At 47.5% G+C, this 25,466-nt stretch overlaps 2 protein-coding genes and 1 long non-coding RNA gene across 3 annotated transcripts; all 3 read right to left on the bottom strand.

Moving 5' to 3' along the window:
- Positions 1-1,360: 1,360 nt before the first annotated feature.
- LOC121001149 (gastrula zinc finger protein XlCGF17.1-like) lies at positions 1,361-12,549 on the bottom strand. Its single transcript, XM_040432087.1, has 2 exons — positions 12,497-12,549; positions 1,361-2,953 (listed from the first exon to the last, which is right to left on the bottom strand). The coding sequence occupies exon 2, from the start codon at positions 2,895-2,897 to the stop codon at positions 1,893-1,895; it is 1,005 nt and encodes a 334-aa protein (XP_040288021.1). The 5' UTR covers positions 2,898-2,953; positions 12,497-12,549; the 3' UTR covers positions 1,361-1,892.
- A 7,506-nt stretch (positions 12,550-20,055) lies between these two features.
- On the bottom strand, positions 20,056-20,964 carry LOC121001561 (extensin-2-like). The gene has a single exon (XM_040432693.1). The coding sequence runs from the start codon at positions 20,962-20,964 to the stop codon at positions 20,056-20,058; it is 909 nt and encodes a 302-aa protein (XP_040288627.1).
- A 590-nt stretch (positions 20,965-21,554) lies between these two features.
- Positions 21,555-25,249, bottom strand: LOC121001150. The gene is made up of 3 exons (XR_005778991.1): positions 25,190-25,249; positions 24,498-24,631; positions 21,555-21,602 (listed from the first exon to the last, which is right to left on the bottom strand). It is a non-coding gene; the product is annotated as an uncharacterized LOC121001150 (long non-coding RNA).
- Between the last annotated feature and the right edge of the window lie 217 nt (positions 25,250-25,466).

Raw genomic sequence — 25,466 nt, forward strand, 5'->3', positions numbered from 1 at the left:
ATGGGACATAGTGTCAAAAAAACAGTCCAGCAAAACCTGCCTTCCAAAAACCATACGGCGCTCCTTTCACTCTACGCCCCGCTGTGTGGCCGTACAGTAGTTTACGGCCACATATGGGGTGTTTCTGTAAACGGCAGAGTCAGGGCAATAAAGATACAGTCTTGTTTGTTAGTGGAAAAAAAGCAAGGGTTAACAGCCAAACAAGACTGTATCTTTATTGCCCTGACTCTGCTGTTTACGGGCACATATGGGGTGTTTCTGTAAACTACTGTACGGGCACACAGCAGGGCGTAGAGTGAAAGGTGCGCCGTATGGTTTTTGGAAGCCAGATTTTGCTGGACTGTTTTTTTGACACTATGTCCCATTTGAAGCCCCCCTGATGCACCCCTAGAGTAGAAACTCCAAAAAAGTGACCCCATCTAAGAAACTACACCCCTCAAGGTATTCAAAACTGATTTTACAAACTTTGTTAACCCTTTAGGTGTTGCACAAGATTTAATGGAAAATAGAGATACAACGGACCGCGGTATGGAAAGGGTTAAACGGCTGACATCTGCACAGATGTCAGCCGTTTATACCAGGGTGCCAGCAATGTGCTGGCACCCTGGTATAACCACTAGAAGCCAACGATCACCCCCCCCGCACCACCCGCCGGCATCAAATCGTGCAGGGGTGCAGGGGGGGTGAAAAATATTGATTATAGGCACTCAAAAGTTTCTGATCGCCGCGGTCAGGGACCGCGGGGATCAGAAACTGCAAAAAGCGCAGCAAACCGCAGGTCTGAATTGACCTGCGGTTTGCTGCGATCGCCGACACGGGGGGGTCACATGACCCCCCCTGGCGTTGTCACAGGATGCCGGCTGAAGGATTTCAGCCGAAATCCCGTTCTGATTAACCCCTGGGGCGCCAGAATACTGATTTCAAGTTAGGGCGTACCGATACGCCCTGCGTCCTTAAGGACTCAGGGCGTACCGGTACATCCTATTTCCCGAGTCCTTAAGGGGTTAAGGGGTTAAAAAACAGGTTTTGAAAATTTTCCCAAAAATTTGAAAAATTGCATCTAAAATTGTACTCAATCTAACATCTAAAAAATAAATGACATTTACAAAATGATGCCAACATAAAGTAGACATATGGGGAATGTAAAGTGAGAACTCTTTTAGGAGGTATCACTATCTGTCTTAAAAGCAGAGAAGTTGAAATTGGGAAAATTGTGAATTTTCCCAAATTTTGGTAAATTTTGTATTTTTCATAAATAAAGGTGGAATTTATTGACTCAAATTTACTTATCCAAGCCGTTCTGAGAATGTTTTCTCGTGAGACATTGTACTTCATGACAATAGTAAAAGTGTTCCAAAGTTATTACCACATAAAGTGACACATCAGATTTGCAAAATTAGGCCTGGTCAGGAAGGCGAAAACTGGCCCGGGGTAGAAGGGGTTAAAACAGCCCTAACTTTTTATTAGTATAAATACAATACCAAAGAATGTGTCTTTAGTGCATAGATACAGGCTGTCTTACAGGTACGATTGTTTAGGGTAGCTGCCAGTGTGATAAATCTGCCATCTGGATAAGACCGCACGCTATGGAGTTCTTAATGGTGACAACGGCTTCACAGATGCAAATATACAGGTAAAGTCCAACTTCTTAAGATGTGATTCCTGTATACACTGAACATCCAGATGGGAACGCTAAGCCTCGCTCCACAGAAGAGGCTGTTAGAAAGGGTGGTTAAGCTTACTAAAACTACTTGAAATACCTTCACTAAAAATTGGGTGAAGTCCTGATTGTTCTTATAGCATTTTCCACATTCCAAACAAGAATATTTCTTCTTTGTGGATTCTCAGAATTTTTTTTTTTAGAAAACATTTTTCATATATACTGTAGAACATCAAAACGGCTTCTCTCCTGTGTGAATCTTCTGATGTGCAACAAGACTTGATTTATAGACAAAACATCTCCCACATTCAGAACATGAATATGGCTTCTCTCCTGTGTGAGTTCTTTCATGTGAAACAAGATTTGATTTATGTGTAAAACTTTTCCCACATTCTGAGCATGTAAACAGCTTATCCCCTGTATGAAATCTTTCATGTATAACAAGTTTTGATTTTTCTATAAAACATTTCCCGCATTCTGAGCATGAATATGGTTTCTCTCCTGTGTGAGTTCTTTGATGATCCTGGAGTTTTGCTTTAGTAATAAAGCATTTCTCACATTCAGAGCAGGAAAACGGCTTCTCCCCGGTGTGACTTCTCTCATGTCTAAAGAGATTTGATCTTGATCGAAAACATTTCCCACATTCAGAGCATGAAAACGGCTTCTCTCCGGTGTGAATTCTCTCATGTCTAACAAGATGGGATTTATCTATAAAACATTTCCCACATTGATAACAAGGAAACAGCTTCTCTCCTGTGTGACTCTTCTCATGTTTAATAAGATTTGATTTTGCATTAAAACATTTCCCACATTCTGAACATGGATATGGCTTCTCTCCTGTGTGAGTCTGCTGATGTTTAACAAGGCCTGATTTTCGGGCAAAACATTTCCCACACTGAACACATGAATATGGCTTCTCCCCTGTGTGAATTCTCTCATGTTGATCAAGGCATGACTTCTGAGTAAAACATTTCCCACATTCTGAACAGGAGTATGGCTTCTCTCCTGTGTGAATTCTTCTGTGTGTACAGAGATGTGAGCTGTGTGTAAATTGTTTTCCACATTCCCCACATTGATAACTTTTAACCCCTTTCTGACCGGTGCTTGTGGTCACAATGTGTGACTGGTCAGGAGAAGGTTCATCGTGATTAGGAGGATTATACTGTAGATCTGTACTGTTAGGATCCGGATATATATTAAAGGTCATGAGGTTTTCTCCTGAAGAGCGCTGCATCATATCTTCATCTTCTACTTTATAATTTAGTGATGACTCAGAGTTGCTACTGGAATCTCCTGTTAGGATGATATAAAATTCATTATTTTTTTTTCAAACAACAAAGATGGAAACACTCATTCAGTTTTTGATTCAGTCTGATTTGGTTTTTGAGCAAAAGTCAGAAATGGAAAAGACAGGAAGGAGAAGTATAAGGTTCTGTTTCACATGAGCGGGTCCATTGCCTCTGCTCTACACTCTCAGTGACCACTTTTGTGACAAACCAAGACTAAAAAGAAAGAAAGAAAGAAAGAAAGAAAGACATGGAATACTAGAATAAAAACAAAGATAGCAGAAAACGGTAAGTCCGAGGTGTTCACTCCAGCTCCTGATCCCTGGCTCCACTGGAATCAGAACATAAGTTGATGCTTGCAGAAGTGACAGCTAACCACCCCAGCCCACTAGTCGGGTTAGCTATCCTACGATACTGTCTTGTGACCCACAGTGAGGCTCCAGCTGCACGGCCAGGAGTGAGATTTGTCAGAAACAAAGAGGAATAAGGCATATAACGCTGTAACTGGTGACACCTTCTTTCGGGCAGCAGTGGCCTGAGAATGAAAGCACAACAATATCAAAGCATATGAACAGTGCTCCAGAAGGCGCAGGGAGGTCCCTAGGAATATAGATTTCAGGAGTAGGACTGGCTGTCCTATAGGAGGGGATTGTAAGTTCACAAAATAGCAAAAAAGGAAAAGTTAGACCCAAAGGGAGTATGTACTATGGAGATTGTGAGGGAACAGATGGAGGATAGGCAGGTGAAGCGGGAACATGCATGAGACCGAAAGCTTAGACACTAATAGGTGGCAAGTTTGGTGGCAAGGAAAGAAGTAGATAGAGAAGGATAGGGGAGTGGAAGTAGGGGCAAGGTTAGATGTGTCAGAAGACACAATGAACGGGAAGTGCAAAAGGGAACCAGGAAATGTATGTGGTAGAACAGAATGATTCAGATGATGAGCACCTCACTGCTGCCAGAGTCTCACCAGTCCCTTCCAGTTGGGGTGGCTCAGGCACTGCCTCCTCAGTTTCTTACTAAGAAAGCACCTTCAGCTGCCACTATGACACAGCCACCGATGTGCCAGAATAATACTTTTGAGGAGCCAACCACTTGAATTTATCCTCAGCCACCAGAGTTTTTCTGTGCCATTACCAGTTATGTGCCATAGCAGCAGGAGGCCTTTTTGCATAATCTGTCAAAAATGTTCCAAGGGGGCCAATCCCAACTCCCACAAGGCATAAGGTTTGTAGACCCAGGAGAGCATGCTAGAGTTCTGGCAGATCATCTACAGCAGGGTTCCACAACCTTTTCTGGTTGGTTCAGTCTGACAATGTGCCCCCCAAATACAAGGGCTGAAAATAAAACTTAAAGGGGTATAACCATGTGAAATACTGGATTTATGGCATATGGAACATACAGTATATACCATAACTGTCTAGTTACTCTTACAGGACTCCGATCTAAAGAGCGAATACATGAAAAATACATGTGAGCAGCCATAACACATAGACATACATGTCTGATACCAGATGATTGGGAGACACACAGAATGGTGTCAGTGGTTGTGCACCCTTGCTCTACAGGCTTCCCATAGGCCTAACAGAGCAGTAATGAGACAGTGGACAAATACTTACTGACCAAGGGTATGACATAAACCCTGAGATGCTAAACTCCTGTGCACTGCCAAATACAGGGACCAGTTGATGACTACCTGCCGTCAGCATCTTAGTAACCTCTCTAGAGAAAACTCAGAGGGACTGAGGATCAACACCTGATTAAGAAACAGAGGAAGACATCTAAACCCCGGCCTATCAAGATTACAATACCTAATCCTCCTGGCCATCGTGATCACTTGCAGAGCCAGCAGCTTCTCATTAAAACACCCAAACACCAACCAAATTTAAATAAACCTAACCCAGAAGAATCAAAAATAAAGATTGTGTTTTTACTGTGAGGGCCAAGGGCATTTCAAGCATAACTGTCTTTCTTTACCTCCCTATAAACCCCACCCAGCTCAAACTCTCTATGAAGAAGCGTCAGCCTGGGCCGCTCATTCCCCTATGGGAACAAAGTGAACCACTGACCTACAACCTGCAGGACTTTCTGGCTACTTTCCACAAGGGCTCTGAGGAGTGCGGTCACACTGTTTCTGCAGCCTCTTCTGCACCTCAGGTAGGGTAACCTCACTGTAGGATGGTGGGCTGTCTAATTCCGCCTCTGAATTGTCATGGAACAACAAGGCCCTTGTGGCGGCTTTCTAGAAGGGTCTGTCAGGGCCCATTAAGGATGTGTTGGTACGTCGTGAAATACCATCTACCTTGGACCACCTGATTACCCTATCTACCTGAACTGTCCTTCAGAAAGTGTCTTAAGGACAGTTCCCAGGTTTGCAACTGCCTTCCATCCATCTAATACCCCAGAGCCCATGTAATTGGACACAGTCAAACTGTCTGAAGATGAGCGTCTGCACAGGCAAGGGCCACTACATGAAGACATGTCTTCTGAAGGCGTGAAACTCCAGTGCACCAGCAGAGCTCACAGGCAGACAGGAAGTTCTTCGAGGGGGCGGGGCTTAACACAGCATTCCCTTTCCTAGTATCTGACAGTCTGTTAAAGTGTATGGAAGCAGCAAAACTGCAGCAGCTTCTCACCACCCAATTTACCCACTAAAAGACCTCAGCAGTGCAGAGAAGTGGTGAAGGACCTGTACGGACCCTAGTGATGTCACCATGTGGGCGGAGCTCCTGTACCACATAAGCAAGGTTAGTGTTTCCCTTTATAAGTTGTCAAACACTAGCAGTTGTAGTCCTTTCCATAATAACATCCTAGAAATGCTGGGAGATTTAGTTCTGTCCTCTTATATACCTGTCCATGTAATGATCACTGATCAGCCATAATAACAGTATAGACATGGTGGGAGTTGTACTTCTCTCACTATAATGTCCACTGTTGTCCCATAATAACAGCCTTAGGGCATATTCACACGGAGGATTTTCAGCGCAAAAAAAAAAAAAAAATGATGTGGGTGCATTTTTTTTTAACATTAATCAAAAAAAGGGAGGGGCACTCAAATATCTGAGTATTATGGACAGCAATAACAGATAAGCACCATACAATATAATGTGTAAAAAAGTAGATAAGTGATATCTGAATAACATTTTGACATTTTATATTAATGGGGTTCTGCACTTTCATTTAACTGATGATCTATCCTCTGGCGTGGGCGCGGCAAAGCTCCATTCAAGTTAACAGAGCTTAGCCACGCTCACGCTAGTTGATACTAGTCGTGACGTCAGTGGGCCGGCGGCCCGGCGGTAAGCAGTGAGAAGGCCGCGGCGCTGCTGGAGCGCCGCTGCCTTCTCAAACAGCTGATCGGCGGGGGTCCCGGGTGATATATCTGTTATTGCTGTCCATAATACTCAGATATTTATTTGAGTGCCCCTCCCTTTTTTTGATTATTGCTTTTACGGAGTTGGGTGATTCCTGAGGAGTGCACCATATTCATCGGAGTGTGCAGGTGAGCCGCTATAGCCTTTATCCAGTCTTTATTTTTTTTAACATGTTTTTGGTGAATATTTTCATTCCTGCCCATTTTCAATGGAAATTCTGGAAGTGGAATCCACATAAAAATGGACAGGACACATCTTTCTTTTGTCTGGTTTTTAAAACCACAAGTGGAAAAAAAAAGCACATGGTTTAACATGCAGATTCCCCATGTAAATCAGTAAAAAGTTGTCACATCTGTGACAGGTCTCAGGTCTGAAAAATTATCTGCTCATTAGTGATCTAAAAGCCTCTTTTGGTTTCACTTTGTCTGTGTGTTGCTGGTATGTCCACACTCCCTGTTCAAGTGTGGATCATGTGACCTCTACCACGCCCTATTTAGTCTGACTTTTCCCATCACTCCTTGCTTGGGATAGCTTCATTTGGTCTTGGAAGAGCTGGAGTGTGGTTCGTGTTGAAGTCCTGTTCATCCTTCATCCTCTGAAGTTAAGTGTTCCGCTTGTCGTGTTTTGTATCCCCCCCCTTCGGGTGTTTACTAGGCCTCAGTGAGATGCTAGTTCCTTCACCAGGGAAGAACAGGTGGTCTCAACCCTGGTGACCCTCAGATGCCCTAAAGATAAGACAGGGCAATCTAGGTTCCCGTGTATGGGCATCTCTACCATCGAGAGGTGCCCATACGGATAGGAGTTAGGGCCAGGAGCAGGGTTTTATAGGTGGTGACCCTTTTCCTTCCCTAGTGGTGAGGCCTAGTGTCTTTCCCCTTCCTTCTTGATTGTCTTTTGGTGTTCTCCCCTACTACATCCATGACAGTATCCATAGCTGAACAGATCAGAACAAAAATGGCGGTATGGGCTCTGGATAATATGTCTGCACTGGTCGAACAGATGCAGAATCTGACTTTGGAGGTAGCAGACCTCCGCGCAACTGTCTTGCAGATTCAGAGTCCACAGGATGCTGGTTCCAGTGGTGGGTCCCAGGCCTGCCCTGTACCGAAGGGGGCTCTCCCGGACAGGTTTTCCGGGGGTAGTGACAATTTCATCCGGTTCAGGGAGTCATGTAAATTATACTTTAAGCAATAAAATAATCATACCCACATGTTGACACTCATCCCCAGAAGAGTATGGACGCAGCTTAAAGAGGACGCCCAATCTTGGGCTTTTTCTCTGCCAACCGGACCACCGTCCCTCCGGTCGGTAGATGAATTCTTCAGAGCCTTGGGTCTCATCTACTAGGTCTCGGCCTGAGAGATCCAATCCGGGTCTAAGTTACGGAGTTTGCGGCAGGGAGATCGTTCCGCGGAGACCTTTTGCTCTGAATCTAGGAGATGGGCTACGGATACAGAGTGGAACGATTCTGCTCTCCGTAGCCAATTCTGCCAGGGTCTCTCTGAGAGACTGCAGGACGCGTTGGCCTTTCATGAAAAACCTGTGTCATTGGAAGCAGCTATGTCCCTTGCTGTACATCTTGATAGACGCCTGAGGGAGAGATCTAGGGGTCCTCACCTTCAGAACGTACTGTCCAATAAGGGTACTGCTTCCTTTGACACTTATGGTGGAGAGACACTGGTAGTTGTGCCTTGTGATGAGCCTATGCAGTTAGGAGGAGCTACTCTTGGAACTCCTGGCAAAAGCTTGGGTCATGTGAAAGGAGTCTGCTTTTATTGTGGCAAGAAGGGACATTTTGTGAATATTTGCAGCATCAAGGTGTAAACAAAAAGAAAAAAACTTTTAATCCTCAAATTACTATTGGTGGTGTGGATGGGGAGCAAGAAAACCTATATTTGTCTTTTACTGGTAGTACCTGTTTTCTCCTGTCTGCCGAGGTGGCGCTAGAGTCCAAAACTGTGAAAATCTAAGCATTTATTGACAGTGGGGCAGGAGTTCACTTGATTGATGGAGAGTTTGTACGCATTCACGGGTTGACTACAAATTCATTAGAGAAAAGTATTTCTGTCTTTGCAATTGACTCAGCACCTCTCGCCCAAAAATGCCTGTCGCAGGTAGTGAATGACATTCATTTAAGAGTGGGTGATTTGCATCAGGAATCTATCTCCTGTTATGTGTTGGAGGGTCTGCCTGTTCTGTTGGTGTTGGGCTTACCATGGTTAAGCAAACATAACCCTAACATCGACTGACAAGCGAGACAGATTCTCGATTGGAGTGATTTTGGCATGGACAACTGTCTTAATGCATCATTCTCTATGGTGACCACTAAAACTGTACCACTCTCAAAGAAAACATCAGAAAATTCTAAAATGAACGAGGGTGATCAGGAATTGCCTCAGCACCGCGGGAGTATGATTGTCCCGTCAATCTTATACAACCGGCAATTTAGCTCCGGGAATAATTTTTCGGAAACCGAAAGAAAGGCTATGCGAGAGTAGATCACCGAGAGTTTGGGGGGGGGGGGAGTCTAATGACCCTAGTCCCATTTTATCTGAAGGGGTAGTCATATCCGCTCTTTATCCTGATCTCGAGGCCAGGGTGTTGGAGGCACAGGAGGATGCTCCGGACTCTTGTCCTCAGGGGAAATTGTTTGTTCCCTCCGAATTACGTCACAAGGTGTTCGAGGAACATCACTGTACGGTGCTTGCTGGGCACCCTGGGAGCAGATCGACTATCGATCTCATCTCTCGCAGATTTCTGTGGCCGGGGTTGCGTAAGTGTATTGAGGACTATGTGTCAGCCTGTCGTACCTGTGCACGTGCTAAGGTGACACATACTCGGCCTTCCGAATCTCTGCTTCCATTGCCCATCCCGTCCAGACCTTGGACCCATTTGTCCATGGATTTTATCATGGATTTACCGAATTCTTCAGGAAAAACTGTGATTCTGGTGGTTGTAGATCGTTTTAGTAAAATGGCACACTTTATTGCATTACCTAGTCTACCCAATGCTAAAACTCTTGCACAGGTGTTTGTCGACAACATCGTGAAACTACATGGCATTCCCTCTGATGTGGTGTCCGATAGAGGGACTCAGTTTGTTTCCAGATTCTGGAAGGCGTTCTGTACTCGTCTGGGGGTACAATTGTCCTTCTCTTCGGCTTTTCATCCTCAGTCAAACGGACAGACGGAGCGCACTAATCAGAATCTGGAGACTTACTTGAGATGTTTTGTTTCAGAGAATCAGGAAGAGTGGTCTTCATTCTTGTCGTTAGCTGAGTTTGCTATAAATAACGTAGACAGGAATCCACTGATAAGTCGCCGATTTCGGGGCATATGGGTTCCATCCACAGTTCGGTACATTTTCTGGTGCTCAAAATTCCGGCATTCCTGAGGAGGAATGATTTTCCTCTTCTTTGTCTTCGATTTGGCGAAAAATTCTAAATAACCTGGAAAAGATGGGCAACAGGTATAAGCGTGCGGCTGACAGGAGACTTATGAGTGGTCCAGACCTGAGAGTGGGCGATTCGGTGTGGTTGTCTACAAGAAACATTAAACTTAAGGTACCTTCTTGGAAGTTGGGACCAAGATTTATTGGTCCATATAAGATCACTGCCATTGTTAACCCTTTAGCCTTCCGCCTTGAACTTCCTCAGGCATTGAAAATCCATAACGTATTTCATAAATCGTTGCTAAAGAAATGTGTCGAACCTGTTGAGCCGTCCTCCTTGCCTCCCGCTCCTGTCATGGTGGACGGCAATTTAGAATTTCAGATCAGCAGGATTGTGGACTCCCGAGTTCTCCGGAGATCCCTCCAGTATCTCGTTCATTGGAGAGGGTACGGACCAGAGGAGAGGATGTGGGTTCCAGCGACCGATGTTAATGCTAGTCGTATGGTGAGAGCATTCCACAGGGCTCATCCTGATAAGGTCGGTCCTGGGTGCCTGAAGGTCACCCGTAGAAGGGGGGGGGTACTGTCACACCTGTGACAGGTCTTAGAAGGTCTGAAAGATTATCTACACATTAGTGATCTGACAGCCTCTTTTGGTTTCACTTTGTCTGTGTGTTGCTGGTATGTCCGCACCTCCTGGTCAGGTGTGGATCATGTGACCTCTACCACGCCCTATTTAGTCTGACTTTACCCATCACTCCTGGCTCTGGATAGCTTCATTTGGTCTTGGAAGAGCTGGAGTGTGGTTCGTGTTGAAGTCCTGTTCATCCTTCATCCTCTGAAGTTAAGTGTTCCGCTTGTCGTGTTTTGTATTCCCCCCCCCCCCCCCGGTTGTTTACTAGGCCTCAGTGAGACGCAAGTTCCTTCACCAGGGAAGGGGCGGGTATTTTCTGCCTTGTCATTATCTTTAGGGCATCTGAGGGTCACCGGGGTTTTCTAGGTTCCCGTGTATGGGTATCTCTACCATCGAGAGGTGCCCATACGGATAGGAGTTAGGGCCAGGAGCAGGGTTTTATAGGTGGTGACCCTTTTCCTTCCCTAGCGGTGAGGCCTAGTGTCTTTCCCCTTCCTTCTTGTTGTCTTTTGTCACAGATGTAGTAGGGGAGAACACCAAAAGTTCTGCGTGTGTTTTTGGTGCAGATTTTTGGCACGGAATCCGTGTGAACCTAGCCTTACACACTTAAGTAATAACTGTCATTAGAGAAAAAAGATCTGATAGATGTTTGACAGATAGGGAAGAATTTTGTCAGAACAGGCATTTGACTGTCCCTACAAACCTTGTCTGGGTTACATTCAGGGTTAGGGTTATTATATTTAGTATTCTGCAGTCTATTACAGTCCCAGACGGTGGTAACCCAGCAATACCAGGACCCTGAAACGTAAACCTGCCTAGCTATGGCACTATTTAGGAGTGCGGAGGGGATATTTTTTTTTGGTATATTGAGAATTCTGTAAGCATTACAGTTCCAGATGGTGGTAAGGGTGGGTTCACATCACCATTATGTATACCGTTATGGATTCCTTTATTTTCCGTTATAACCATGTTATAACGGAAAGCCATAAGACGGAAGTCAAAACGGAAGCCTTTAAGAGGCATTCCATTTTGATCCTTCATAATACAAGTCTATGGGCAGCATAACGGATCCATTATACAGGAGTCCAGTCCTGCATAACGGAAACCAGGACGGATCCGTTATGCTGCCCACAGACTTGTATTATGACGGAATGCAAAACGGAAGACTTTAAAAGGCATTCAGTTTTGCTTTTCGTCATAATAGTAGTCCATGGGAATCATAATGGATCCGTCTAGTTCCCGTTATGCAGAACGGACAAAAAAAGTCCTGTCGACAGGACTTTGTTTTCCGTCTTGCATAATGGGAACCAGACGGATCAATTATGATTCCCATAAGACTACTATTATGAAGGATCAAAACGGAATGCCTCTTAACGGAATCCATAAGACGGAAGTCAAAACGGAAGCCTTTATTTTCCGTTATAACCATGTTATAACGGAAAGCCATAACGGAATACATAACGCTGATGTGAACCCGCCCTAACCAAATTATTTTGTACTACTACTAACTAGGAGATTCCTTCAAACAAAATGGCCACACTCACTGTGTTTGACCAAAGTTACCCAAATCCAGCCCTTCCTCCTATGTTTCCTCTACAAACATGAGAGGGGGGAGGAGGGGTAGTAGACATGGCTGCAGCCTAAGAGAACAATGCACTGCTTTTCTACTGTATTTTTTCTTTTTTGCGTTTTCTTTAAAGTTGTGTTTTGTGCCATGTGACAGGTATGTCCTATCAGACGCCAATGTATTATATGTGACATTATAAGGTATAATGGGCATTACTACAAGCCTTGTGGCCTTTGTCAAGCCATGAGCTTTCAGTATGAAACCACCAGCCTGGCATTTACAGAGTCAAGGCTGGAAGAAAAGTGTCACAGGGAAACCTGTATCTGCACTGATTGTGGAGCTCAAGGGGTTAAGTTTTCCTAGATCCTGGCCAGCTCCTCCTGCTCTATAACACGCTGGGACCATGCACTCCCAGCATGATCATGCGGCAACGTCATCACGCTTAATAACAAGTCCTTCAGCATCAAGTGAGAGGATGTCTATGTACAGTCCTTCCCTCCACTCCTGCACATAACACAGGGGTCACTGCCCGGAGTGCCCCTTTACTGCCGCTGTAAGGTGGAGCCTCCCAATTCACCTCCTCCATACCTGTGGTCACATGGACTGGAACGTCCTCATCCTCACTCTTACACGGGGGATCGCCCATCATCCGCTCATCTTCATCCTCCACTTTAATAACCGTCAGATCTTCCCCCTGATTTGTCATCTGTAACAATTCAGGACAATACAGCAGACAGGTCCACATAAGAGACCCCCACAATCTAGGACCCCCCTATATAGATGTGTATAGGGCTCAGCTCCATCTACCTGATGGTTCTCTGGGAGCTTCTCCTCTGGACAGCCCTGGAAATACAGAGGACAGGGACATCTCTCAGGGGGATTTCCTTCTAGGAGTCCATCTGTAGGAAACACACAGGGACAGGAGAGATGATGAGATGATGAAGTAGTATCTATGTGACCCAGAAAACAGACATGATAGCCCCCTACTTACACTGTTGATCGCCCCATAAATCCGTCTCCTCTTCTGCTTCATCTATAACCTCAACCTTGAAAATCTGATTGATATTATCCTAAACAAGAAAAACTAAATGATCTTAGGTTCAATCCCTTTCTGGTCAGATTCTAAGGAGACGTCAGCTCCATCTACCTGATGGTTCTCTGGGAAGTTCTCCTCTGGACAGTCCTGGGGATACAGAGGACGGGGACATCTCTCAGGGGGATTTCTCCATCTGGATTCTATGGAGACACAAGCAAACAGTGACTGAATGCATGACCTCTTGTATATCTATCTCTAAGTGGATCAGACCTTATAAAAACGTTTTGACCTGAGATTCGTATATATTGATATAGGACGGTTTCGCACAAACCTGTAGTGCCCACTGAAGTCCTGTCTGAGCTCACACAAGGAACGGCACACATATATACCCACTTAGGGATACATAAGGTGTGATAGGCTGTCTTCACACATATCCCTCGGTGGGTGTGGCGAAAATAACCTCGCCACTGGGTTTTGAAGGGGCCTGGTTGCCAGCCTCTTGCCCCAGGATTATGGGCCCTCTCATCAGCCCATGCAAAACTTAAACCGCATGGCGATTTGACTGTGTTTGTGGCATCTGAGCGCTCAGATCCAAGCCATATGGGGATATGTGGGGTTTTGAGATATGTGACAGAACCATCTGTCTGTGTAATTGTATTGTATGTTATGTGAGGGTACCCAGATAGCTCATTTTATTGTATTTGTGTATTCTGAGTGCCATTCACCTAATGATATGCACTCAGACTTGAGCTATCTGAGAATAGGTTAAATGTCTGTGTTTGCTGTGAGGGTGTGACATTGTGTGTTTGGGTGGTGATTCCTGTCCTGTTGTTCCCACATGTGTATTGGTGATTTCCCTTTGTCCTGAGAGATAATAGAATTGCTCCTCGGGTGTCTCCAGGGCAGAGAGGAGGAAACCATGATGCATTGTGGGGATGTGTTGTGTCTGTGTATCCTGAGTGCTACGTATCTGTCCTGTGTCACAGTCTTCCTTCTGGTCCCCTAGGAGCGTGTACACCAGATGGGGACCTGCATAAATACGGGCGGGTAGCCCTCAATAAAGAGTTCCTGGTTTACACTCAACATAGAGCCTCGTCTCATGTGTGGGGATTGCTATACTTGTATACTCCCCTGGCTATTACTCCTAGCTCTTGTAAGAGCCGTTCCTGTGGTGGTATCGGTGTCGAGCGGAGTGCTTGGAGTCCTCGGGAGGCACTGGGAGCATTTATCAACGGAGGTACCCGGTCGGGGTGCTAGGAGATCCGTTACAGTGGGTATATAAGGTGTGATAGACGGTCTGCACACATATCCCTCGGTGGGTATATAAGGTGTGATAGGCTATGTGTGCAGACCGTCTATCACACCTTATATACCCACCGAGGGATATGTGTGCAGACAGCCTATCACACCTTATATACCCACCGAGGGATATGTGTGCAGACCGTCTATCACACCTTATATACCCACCGAGGGATATGTGTGAAGACAGCCTATCACACCTTAGGCTGCCTTCACACATATCCCTCAGTGGGTATATAAGGTGTGATAGGCTGTCTGCACACATAGCCTATCACACCCCTTAGGCTATCACACCTTATATACCCACCGAGGGATGTGTGCAGAGAGCCTATGTGTGCAGACAGCCTAAGGCTGCACAATGCTTTTGGCCAACTAATGTTTCTTGCAACCAAGGATCACAGCTGCACAATGCTGCAATGCATGGAGTTAAAATGAAGGGGGTCGCATTGTGACCTTCAAGTTTCTTACAATCACAATCAGAAAGTCGAAAGAAATTCAGCAGGTTGGATTTTTTGTGACTGTCGGGTCACGGCCCCATTTACTTTACTAGTTGCGGTGTAGCGTAGTGTCGCTTCAGGCTTTGGCGGCACAATGTGTGTTGCAGCCACAGCCACCTTGTGGTGCCAGCCTAAGGGACCATTTAGACGGCCATATGTGTTTTGCAGTTCACAAATTGCGGATCCGCAAAACACAGAGACTGCCCGCGTGCGTCCTATGATAGAAAATGCAATTGCGGACAAGAATAGGACGTGTTCTATATTTTTTTCCAGGGCCGAGGAACAGAAGGGCGGATACGGACAACACGCAGTGTGCTGTCTGCATCATTCGCAGCCCCATTGAAATGAATGGGTCCTTTTTACACATCCTCACAGGCACTCTCACATACACACAGTGTCATACAGGCCGGGCAGGCACTCTCTCCTCCTGCCCGGCCTGTAAGCACAGTGTATGTGAGTCTGTCAGTGCTTTTGAGTGACAGTTTGTAGACCAATCAGCTCTCCATCTCCTAGTCAGTAAGGTTGGTTCCACAAGGTCCTATTTTTTATAAATTGCGGCAAAATGCGGTGTTTTTTGGACGCGATTTGTTAAAGATCAGACCCTGTGGATCCAGCCTTACTGAGCGGAGAGCTGATTACACTATAAGCTGGCAGCGCTCCTCTGAATCTGCCCCTGAGCAGCAGATCATCTCGGTCCCTCTGAAGTTCAGGAAGGGGCCCCACTGCAGCCAGCTACTTTCCCTACTGTGTGCAATCGCACAGTGGGAGGAGCTTACCGGCAACTCAGAAAGCTCATTGGTTAGTCACGATCTCCTCAGTGGCCAGTCCAGGCTGGGCCCCTTCACACTCTGGGCCCCTGTGCAGCTGAACCAGCTGCACAGGCAGTATGTCCGCCCCTGCTACTGCGTATGGGGCTCCAACCGACGGACACTGCACTTTGGATAACCGAGCTGCATTGGCAAAAAAGGCTTCAATTTTCGCATGGGGTTCCAAAGCAGACAGAAGGTCCCTGCACCTCTGATAACGAACCTGCACCGACAGAAGAGGCTTTGCAGCAGTATCGGAACTGAACCTCCGCTGATCGGCAAAGGGTTGTCTTCCCAATAAGTCACATTTCCAGCTTCCTGGAATGGATAGCCTTTGGCGTGTCAGACGAGAAACATCAGAGAACATCCACCCTGCAACCATTGCTGGAAGAACACAAGCGTTATGTTCTGGGGGAGGTCTTCTCTGGGCCTCTAATCCAGGTGGAAGGCACTCTCCACCAATTTAGGTATGAATCCATCCTTACTGATTACGTACACCCATACATGCTGATTGTCTCCCTGGGGCGGATGGGATCTCCCCCCCCCCCCAATGACAGAGATAGCAAATGGTGCCACAGCTGGGGATGGGACCACCTGCCTCTGCTGACCTGCACGGAAGCTCACCCCAATCATTGGGACCACCTGCCTCTGCTGACCTGCACAGAAGCTCAGCCGAATCATTGGGACCACCTGCCTCTGCTGACCTGCACGGAAGCTCACCCCAATCATTGGGACCACCTGCCTCTGCTGACCTGCACGGAAGCTCACCCGAATCATTGGGACCACCTGCCTCTGCTGACCTGCACAGAAGCTCACCCCAATCATTGGGACCACCTGCCTCTGCTGACCTGCACGGAAGCTCACCCCAATCATTGGGACCACCTGCCTCTGCTGACCTGCACAGAAGCTCACCCGAATCATTGGGACCACCTGCCTCTGCTGACCTGCACAGAAGTTCACCCGAATCATTGGGACCACCTGCCTCTGCTGACCTGCACAGAAGCTCACCCGAATCATTGGGACCACCTGCCTCTGCTGACCTGCACAGAAGCTCACCCGAATCATTGGGACCACCTGCCTCTGCTGACCTGCACAGAAGTTCACCCGAATCATTGGGACCACCTGCCTCTGCTGACCTGCACAGAAGCTCACCCGAATCATTGGGACCACCTGCCTCTGCTGACCTGCACAGAAGCTCACCCGAATCATTGGGACCACCTGCCTCTGCTGACCTGCACAGAAGCTCAGCCGAATCATTGGGACCACCTGCCTCTGCTGACCTGCACAGAAGCTCACCCCAATCATTGGGACCACCTGCCTCTGCTGACCTGCACAGAAGCTCAGCCGAATCATTGGGACCACCTGCCTCTGCTGACCTGCACAGAAGCTCACCCCAATCATTGGGACCACCTGCCTCTGCTGACCTGCACGGAAGCTCACCCCAATCATTGGGACCACCTGCCTCTGCTGACCTGCACGGAAGCTCAGCCGAATCATTGGGACCACCTGCCTCTGCTGACCTGCACGGAAGCTCACCCGAATCATTGGGACCACCTGCCTCTGCTGACCTGCACAGAAGCTCAGCCGAATCATTGGGACCACCTGCCTCTGCTGACCTGCACAGAAGCTCACCCCAATCATTGGGACCACCTGCCTCTGCTGACCTGCACAGAAGCTCACCCGAATCATTGGGACCACCTGCCTCTGCTGACCTGCACGGAAGCTCACCCCAATCATTGGGACCACCTGCCTCTGCTGACCTGCACGGAAGCTCAGCCGAATCATTGGGACCACCTGCCTCTGCTGACCTGCACGGAAGCTCACCCGAATCATTGGGACCACCTGCCTCTGCTGACCTGCACAGAAGCTCAGCCGAATCATTGGGACCACCTGCCTCTGCTGACCTGCACAGAAGCTCAGCCGAATCATTGGGACCACCTGCCTCTGCTGACCTGCACGGAAGCTCACCCCAATCATTGGGACCACCTGCCTCTGCTGACCTGCACAGAAGCTCAGCCGAATCATTGGGACCACCTGCCTCTGCTGACCTGCACAGAAGCTCACCCGAATCATTGGGACCACCTGCCTCTGCTGACCTGCACAGAAGTTCACCCGAATCATTGGGACCACCTGCCTCTGCTGACCTGCACAGAAGCTCACCCGAATCATTGGGACCACCTGCCTCTGCTGACCTGCACAGAAGCTCACCCGAATCATTGGGACCACCTGCCTCTGCTGACCTGCACAGAAGCTCAGCCGAATCATTGGGACCACCTGCCTCTGCTGACCTGCACAGAAGCTCACCCGAATCATTGGGACCACCTGCCTCTGCTGACCTGCACAGAAGCTCACCCCAATCATTGGGACCACCTGCCTCTGCTGACCTGCACAGAAGCTCAGCCGAATCATTGGGACCACCTGCCTCTGCTGACCTGCACGGAAGCTCACCCGAATCATTGGGACCACCTGCCTCTGCTGACCTGCACAGAAGCTCAGCCGAATCATTGGGACCACCTGCCTCTGCTGACCTGCACAGAAGCTCACCCCAATCATTGGGACCACCTGCCTCTGCTGACCTGCACAGAAGCTCAGCCGAATCATTGGGACCACCTGCCTCTGCTGACCTGCACAGAAGTTCACCCGAATCATTGGGACCACCTGCCTCTGCTGACCTGCACGGAAGCTCACCCGAATCATTGGGACCACCTGCCTCTGCTGACCTGCACGGAAGCTCACCCGAATCATTGGGACCACCTGCCTCTGCTGACCTGCACAGAAGCTCAGCCGAATCATTGGGACCACCTGCCTCTGCTGACCTGCACGGAAGCTCACCCCAATCATTGGGACCACCTGCCTCTGCTGACCTGCACAGAAGCTCACCCGAATCATTGGGACCACCTGCCTCTGCTGACCTGCACAGAAGTTCACCCGAATCATTGGGACCACCTGCCTCTGCTGACCTGCACAGAAGCTCACCCGAATCATTGGGACCACCTGCCTCTGCTGACCTGCACAGAAGCTCACCCGAATCATTGGGACCACCTGCCTCTGCTGACCTGCACGGAAGCTCACCCGAATCATTGGGACCACCTGCCTCTGCTGACCTGCACAGAAGCTCACCCGAATCATTGGGACCACCTGCCTCTGCTGACCTGCACAGAAGTTCACCCGAATCATTGGGACCACCTGCCTCTGCTGACCTGCACAGAAGCTCACCCGAATCATTGGGACCACCTGCCTCTGCTGACCTGCACGGAAGCTCACCCGAATCATTGGGACCACCTGCCTCTGCTGACCTGCACAGAAGCTCAGCCGAATCATTGGGACCACCTGCCTCTGCTGACCTGCACAGAAGCTCACCCCAATCATTGGGACCACCTGCCTCTGCTGACCTGCACAGAAGCTCAGCCGAATCATTGGGACCACCTGCCTCTGCTGACCTGCACGGAAGCTCACCCGAATCATTGGGACCACCTGCCTCTGCTGACCTGCACAGAAGCTCAGCCGAATCATTGGGACCACCTGCCTCTGCTGACCTGCACGGAAGCTCACCCCAATCATTGGGACCACCTGCCTCTGCTGACCTGCACAGAAGCTCAGCCGAATCATTGGGACCACCTGCCTCTGCTGACCTGCACGGAAGCTCACCCGAATCATTGGGACCACCTGCCTCTGCTGACCTGCACAGAAGCTCAGCCGAATCATTGGGACCACCTGCCTCTGCTGACCTGCACAGAAGTTCAGCCGAATCATGACACAAGATGTTACAGGAAAAACAGTGGCTTGACCAAGAGCCCAAACATTATACCTCAATAGCGCCAGATCCCTGCAAAAGTGCGTTAGGACTCAACAAAACAGCGTTCACTACTTTGCCACAATAACACAGCAATCATAGCGCCATCATCACAGCTGTGGTACTGAATGACTTTACTTACTGGTGGAAAACGCATTTGCTTCATCTACCCGTTATGCTGCTACTTGTAGTCCTCGTTTGCTTTTATATTACTGCACGATAAGCTCCATGGGCAGAGACACATGCCAACACTGGAAACATGAATATGTGTAAACTGCTGCTATACTTACCAGATGAAGATTAGAAGCTCTTCGCACAATGTAAATGTATCCATGTTTAGCAATAAGCTTAGAATCTGTAAAGTAGAACTAGTTTCCAGACACTGCCAGCAAATACAGCTGACCAGGGCAGCCTCTCACTCAAACAACTCCTTAATATTCCGAAATATCTCTCATATACCTATCATCTTCTTATACTGTCCGCCCCTATCACCTATTCTCACCCTTATACTCTTCACATGATGATCTTCTACCTTTAGGAGGTGCGGTGTAGATGAGGTCTCCACATGATGATCTTCTATCTTTAGGAGGTGCGGTGTGTATGACCTCTCCACATGATGATCTTCTACCTTTAGGAGGTGCGGTGTGGATGAGCTCTCCACATGATGATCATCTATCTTTAGGAGGTGCGGTGTGGATGAGCTCTCCACATGATGATCATCTATCTTTAGGAGGTGCGGTGTAGATGAGCTCTCCACATGATGATCTTCTATCTTTAGGAGGTGCAGTGTGGATGAGCTCTCCACATGATGATCTTCTACCTTTAGGAGGTGCGGTGTGTATGAGCTCTCCACATGATGATCTTCTACCTTTAGGAGGTGCGGTGTAGATGAGCTCTCCACATGATGATCTTCTATCTTTAGGAGGTGCAGTGTGGATGAGCTCTCCACATGATGATCTTCTACCTTTAGGAGGTGCGGTGTGTATGAGCTCTCCACATGATGATCTTCTACCTTTAGGAGGTGCGGTGTAGATGAGGTCTCCACATGATGATCTTCTACCTTTAGGAGGTGCGGTGTAGATGAGCTCTCCACATGATGATCTTCTACCTTTAGGAGGTGCAGTGTAGATGAGGTCTCCACATGATGATCTTCTACCTTTAGGAGGTGCGGTGTGGATGAGCTCTTCACATGATGATCTTCTACCTTTAGGAGGTGCGGTGTAGATGAGCTCTCCACATGATGATCTTCTACCTTTAGGAGGTGCGGTGTAGATGAGCTCTTCACATGATGATCTTCTACCTTTAGGAGGTGCGGTGTGTATGAGCTCTTCACATGATGATCTTCTACCTTTAGGAGGTGCGGTGTAGATGAGCTCTCCACATGATGATCTTCTACCTTTAGGAGGTGCGGTGTAGATGAGGTCTCCACATGATGATCTTCTACCTTTAGGAGGTGCGGTGTAGATGAGGTCTCCACATGATGATCTTCTACCTTTAGGAGGTGCGGTGTAGATGAGGTCTCCACATGATGATCTTCTACCTTTAGGAGGTGCAGTGTGTATGAGCTCTCCACATGATGATCTTCTACCTTTAGTTGTGTGTGTGTATATAGTGCGGAGTGGCATCTGACCATGTGCCAGGGATTTACTTTTAGAAATGAGTATCTTTAGTAGGTGTTATTCTTATATGTCAGTAGTGCAAAATGTAAAAAAAAAGGACACACTGGATTAACCCTCTTACTGCCAGGGTTTTCTTATGTAAACCTACTCATTCTTGGTCTCATGGTGGTAAGATGCAATAATACCCAGCATTATCGCATTAGACTCTGCCATGATGGGAGAAGACCCTAAACTGGGGAGCCCGCCTGTGCCAGTGCCCGCCTGTGCCCATATACAGTCTCCTCTTACCTGGTGATGTCAGAGGCCGGTGGTCCTCCATCATGGCCTCCTTGTACAGATCCTTGTGTCCTTCTATATACTTCCTCTCCTCCATGGAGAAATAGACCGCCACATCCTGACACCTTACAGGAACCTGACAACACAATGACACCGTCATCACCCAGACCCCCCAGTGCTGTAACTGGAGAACCTCCCAGTATTCCCAGCAGTGTCACCTCTCCAGTCAGCAGCTCCATCATCTTGTGGGTGAGTTCCAGGATCTTCTGCTCATGTATCAGGGGGTGAGGCTCTGTGATGGGGGTCCACCCTCCTGACTCCTGGATGATGGGAGTTCTCCCCGATGTCTTCTTCACTAGGGTGTAATCCTGTGGATGGAGCGACACTGAGGTGTTTGACTATATGCACAATTAGTTGGGTTGAGAAGATGAAAAGGTCCACTATGTAACTGTATAACTAAGTCCAACCTATAACTCTACAGTGTTGATCTAGAGGAAGGCAAAAAAAAAAAAACAACCTTGCGGGCAGACACCAACTTCTCCATATTGAGAGAAGTTTCTTCAAGACTCCAAAGCTGACAATTAGAATCATTTCCTGGATCGACATCTCCAGAAATCGACTACTGATAAAACTAATTAAAAAAAACTGTATTAGTGAAATTAGGCAGCGAAGATCTGAAACTAGTCAGCAGGTAGTCTACGTAGAGAACTTCAAGCAAGAAGAATTCAAGAATCTAAGGACATCCATATTTCGAGGAAACTGACAAGATAGTGTTTCCCAGAAAGCATGCGAGAGCAGAGTCACATAAAGCAGTGGTGGACTAGTGGACCGTACAGTACATGGTTGAGGAGATGGAGGTATGTCAATAGCACTCCGGATATTAGCGGCGTGCGGGAGGAAGATATGGGGTAGCAACACAGTGCCTTCTGAGGAATCTAACCACATCTGCTCTGCACCCACCCAAGATCAGCCATGGACTTGTATACACCGGTGTCAGACCCAACCTTGTCTGGAGCTTCTAGGCCTCTTTTCATGCAATCTATTAAAGGGGTTATCCAGGACGAATACTTCCCAGAGCGGCCGACCTGTGCTGGTGGTCATACCTACCTGATGCCATGGGCGTGGACTCTACCACAGGACAGGAAATAACTATTAAATCATGGGTAGGGATGAGCGAACTTCATGTTTTCAAGTTCGGGTTCGGCTTTCGGGCTCCTGCATAACGGAAACCGTTCAGATCCATTATGCTGCCCACAGACTTCTACTACGACAAAACGGAAAACTGAAAGGCTTCCGTGTGCGTTCCGTCATCGGATTCTGTTATGTTCCATGGTACCGGAATCCGGGCGGAACCAGAACGTCTTCAAAACGTGACGTTCACTCATCCCTAATCATGGGGGTCCCTACAGGTCCTCTTTATATATAATCTGCTCAGCTCCTCCTGCTCTATAACATGCTGCCTGCAGATTACATGGTGACAGGTTCTCTTTATATATACACAAACGGAAAATACAAATGTGATCGCACACTACATCCAGCACTCTGCCTCCATGCTGGATGAGACATTGGTTTATATTTTGGCCAAAGCATAATAAGCCACTCACCGCGTCAAGGCTGTCTCATGAGTGGTCCCTAACTCTTGTTCCTACCTGTTCATGGGCCATGACAGCCACACAAAGTCCAGGGAATGCAGGTCAGCGTGCACGCCAAGCACACTCTGCTTGTAACCCCGTCCGGTGCCATTACAGCTTTCATCGGATCCAGGGATGCAAGTACCAACATGCACGCCGAGCCCACCATATACTTCTCCTGGAGCTAAATGGCTAATGGTAGGTTCTATATAAGCAGACTCAGTTTTATACTACCAGTAGCCATCTGGCTCCAGGAGAAGTATATGGTGGGTTCAGCATGCATGTTGGTACTTGCATCCCTGGATCCGATGAAAGCTGTAATGGCACCGGACGGGGTTACAAGCAAAGTGTACTTGGCGTGCACGCTGACCTGCATTCCCTGGATTTTATGTGGCTGTCATGGCCCATGAACAGGTAGGAACAAGAGTTAGGGACCACTCAATTGAGACGACCTTGACGCGGTGAGTGGCTTACTATGCTTTGGCCAAAATATAAACCAATGTCTCATCCAGCATGGAGGGCAGAGTGCTGGATGTAGTGTGCGATCACATTTGCATTTTCCGTTTGTGTATGTATTTCGCCATAGTGATGAGCACCTACAGGCAGGTTGTGCTGACTCAACCCCCTATATTTTTCTCTTTATATATAATCTGCTCAGCTCCTCCTGCTCTATAACACACTGCCTGCAGATTACACGGTGACAGGTTCTCTGTATATATTCTGCTCAGCTCCTCCTGCTCTATAACACACTGCCTGCAGATTACATGGTGACAGGTTCTCTGTATATAATCTGCTCAGCTCCTCCTGCTCTATAACACACTGCCTGCAGATTACACGGTGACAGGTTCTCTGTATATATTCTGCTCAGCTCCTCCTGCTCTATAACACACTGCCTGCAGATTACATGGTGACAGGTTCTCTTTATATATAATCTGCTCAGCTCCTCCTGCTCTATAACACGCTGCCTGCAGATTACACGGTGACAGGTTCTCTGTATATATAATCTGCTCAGCTCCTCCTGCTCTATAACACGCTGCCTGCAGATTACATGGTGACAGGTTCTCTTTATATATAATCTGCTCAGCTCCTCCTGCTCTATAACACGCTGCCTGCAGATTACATGGTGACAGGTTCTCTTTATATATAATCTGCTCAGCTCCTCCTGCTCTATAACACGCTGCCTGCAGATTACACGGTGACAGGTTCTCTTTATATATAATCTGCTCAGCTCCTCCTGCTCTATAACACGCTGCCTGCAGATTACACGGTGACAGGTTCTCTTTATATATAATCTGCTCAGCTCCTCCTGCTCTATAACACGCTGCCTGCAGATTACATGGTGACAGGTTCTCTTTATATATAATCTGCTCAGCTCCTCCTGCTCTATAACACGCGGCCTGCAGATTACACAGTGACAGGTTCTCTGTATATAATCTGCTCAGCTCCTCCTGCTCTATAACACGCGGCCTGCAGATTACATGGTGACAGGTTCTCTTTATATAATTTTTTCCATCGTCTGGAAGGTCTGGTGGTCGTTATATCAGACCCTGGACCCTTCCTTTAACAAGTTTGAGTTTGGGAGGGAAAATCAGTAATAGGAAGTGAAATACAATAAAATCTAGGAGTAGTTACCTCTCCGCTCAGCAGGGAGATGATCTCCAAGGTGACATCTAATATTCTTCTGGTGATCTCCTTCCTGTCCTTGTCCATCACTGATCGGTCATTCAGGAGAAGGATTGTTTTGGATGGGAACAAGAGAAGAGATCCTGGAATCCTACAGAGACAAGAGCAGGAGTAAGGTACAGAGACCCTGCTTCTCACAACCTCCACCATGGACATCAGGTGAAAGCCGAAATGAAGAGACTTGATGCCTCAGGGGAGATTTTCTACTCAAAATACAAAGACAAAGAAGACCCAACTCCTGAAGAAGAGTTAATAAGCCCTCTGCACCCATAACTACCAACAAACAAGTCCTCATAAAGCTACAGAACTAAGTCATGGCTCCAAGAACAAGTCCTCAGAGGGTTGGTGTCTCTAACTGTAATGGCCCACAGAGTGCTACAAGAGCGGATGGTGATTGGCTGCAGTGGTCACATGCGGGTGGCAGGAGCAGCAGGAGCAGCGGAGCTGGAGAAGCGGGGATTCTCCACAAAGCTAACACTTCTGTCATCTTATGACATCTCCTGCAAGATCTATAAATGTCCCAGACAATCCCACTAAAGGGGTATTAACTTCTGGGATGGGACTGGCACCGAACTGCAGAACGGAGTCTCCAGCCAGTGCTGTGTATATATATATATATCCTCTGTATACTGGGCTCTTACCTTACACTGAGGTCTCCAGCCAGTGCTGTATATATATATATCCTCTGTATACTGGGCTCTTACCTTACACTGAGGTCTCCAGTGCTGTATATATATATATATCCTCTGTATACTGGGCTCTTACCTTACACTGAGGTCTCCAGTGCTGTATATATATATATATATCCTCTGTATACTGGGCTCTTACCTTACACTGAGGTCTCCAGTGCTGTATATATATATATATATATATCCTCTGTATACTGGGCTCTTACCTTACACTGAGGTCTCCAGTGCT

The sequence above is a fragment of the Bufo bufo genome, chromosome 5, assembly GCF_905171765.1.
Source record: "Bufo bufo chromosome 5, aBufBuf1.1, whole genome shotgun sequence".
Taxonomy (NCBI): domain Eukaryota; kingdom Metazoa; phylum Chordata; class Amphibia; order Anura; family Bufonidae; genus Bufo; species Bufo bufo.

Excerpts from the sequence above, each read along its gene's own strand:
- LOC121001149 (XM_040432087.1), bottom strand. The coding sequence starts at position 2,897 with ATGATGCAGCGCTCTTCAGGAGAAAACCTCATGACCTTTAATATATAT.
- LOC121001561 (XM_040432693.1), bottom strand. The coding sequence starts at position 20,964 with ATGCCACTCCGCACTATATACACACACACAACTAAAGGTAGAAGATCA.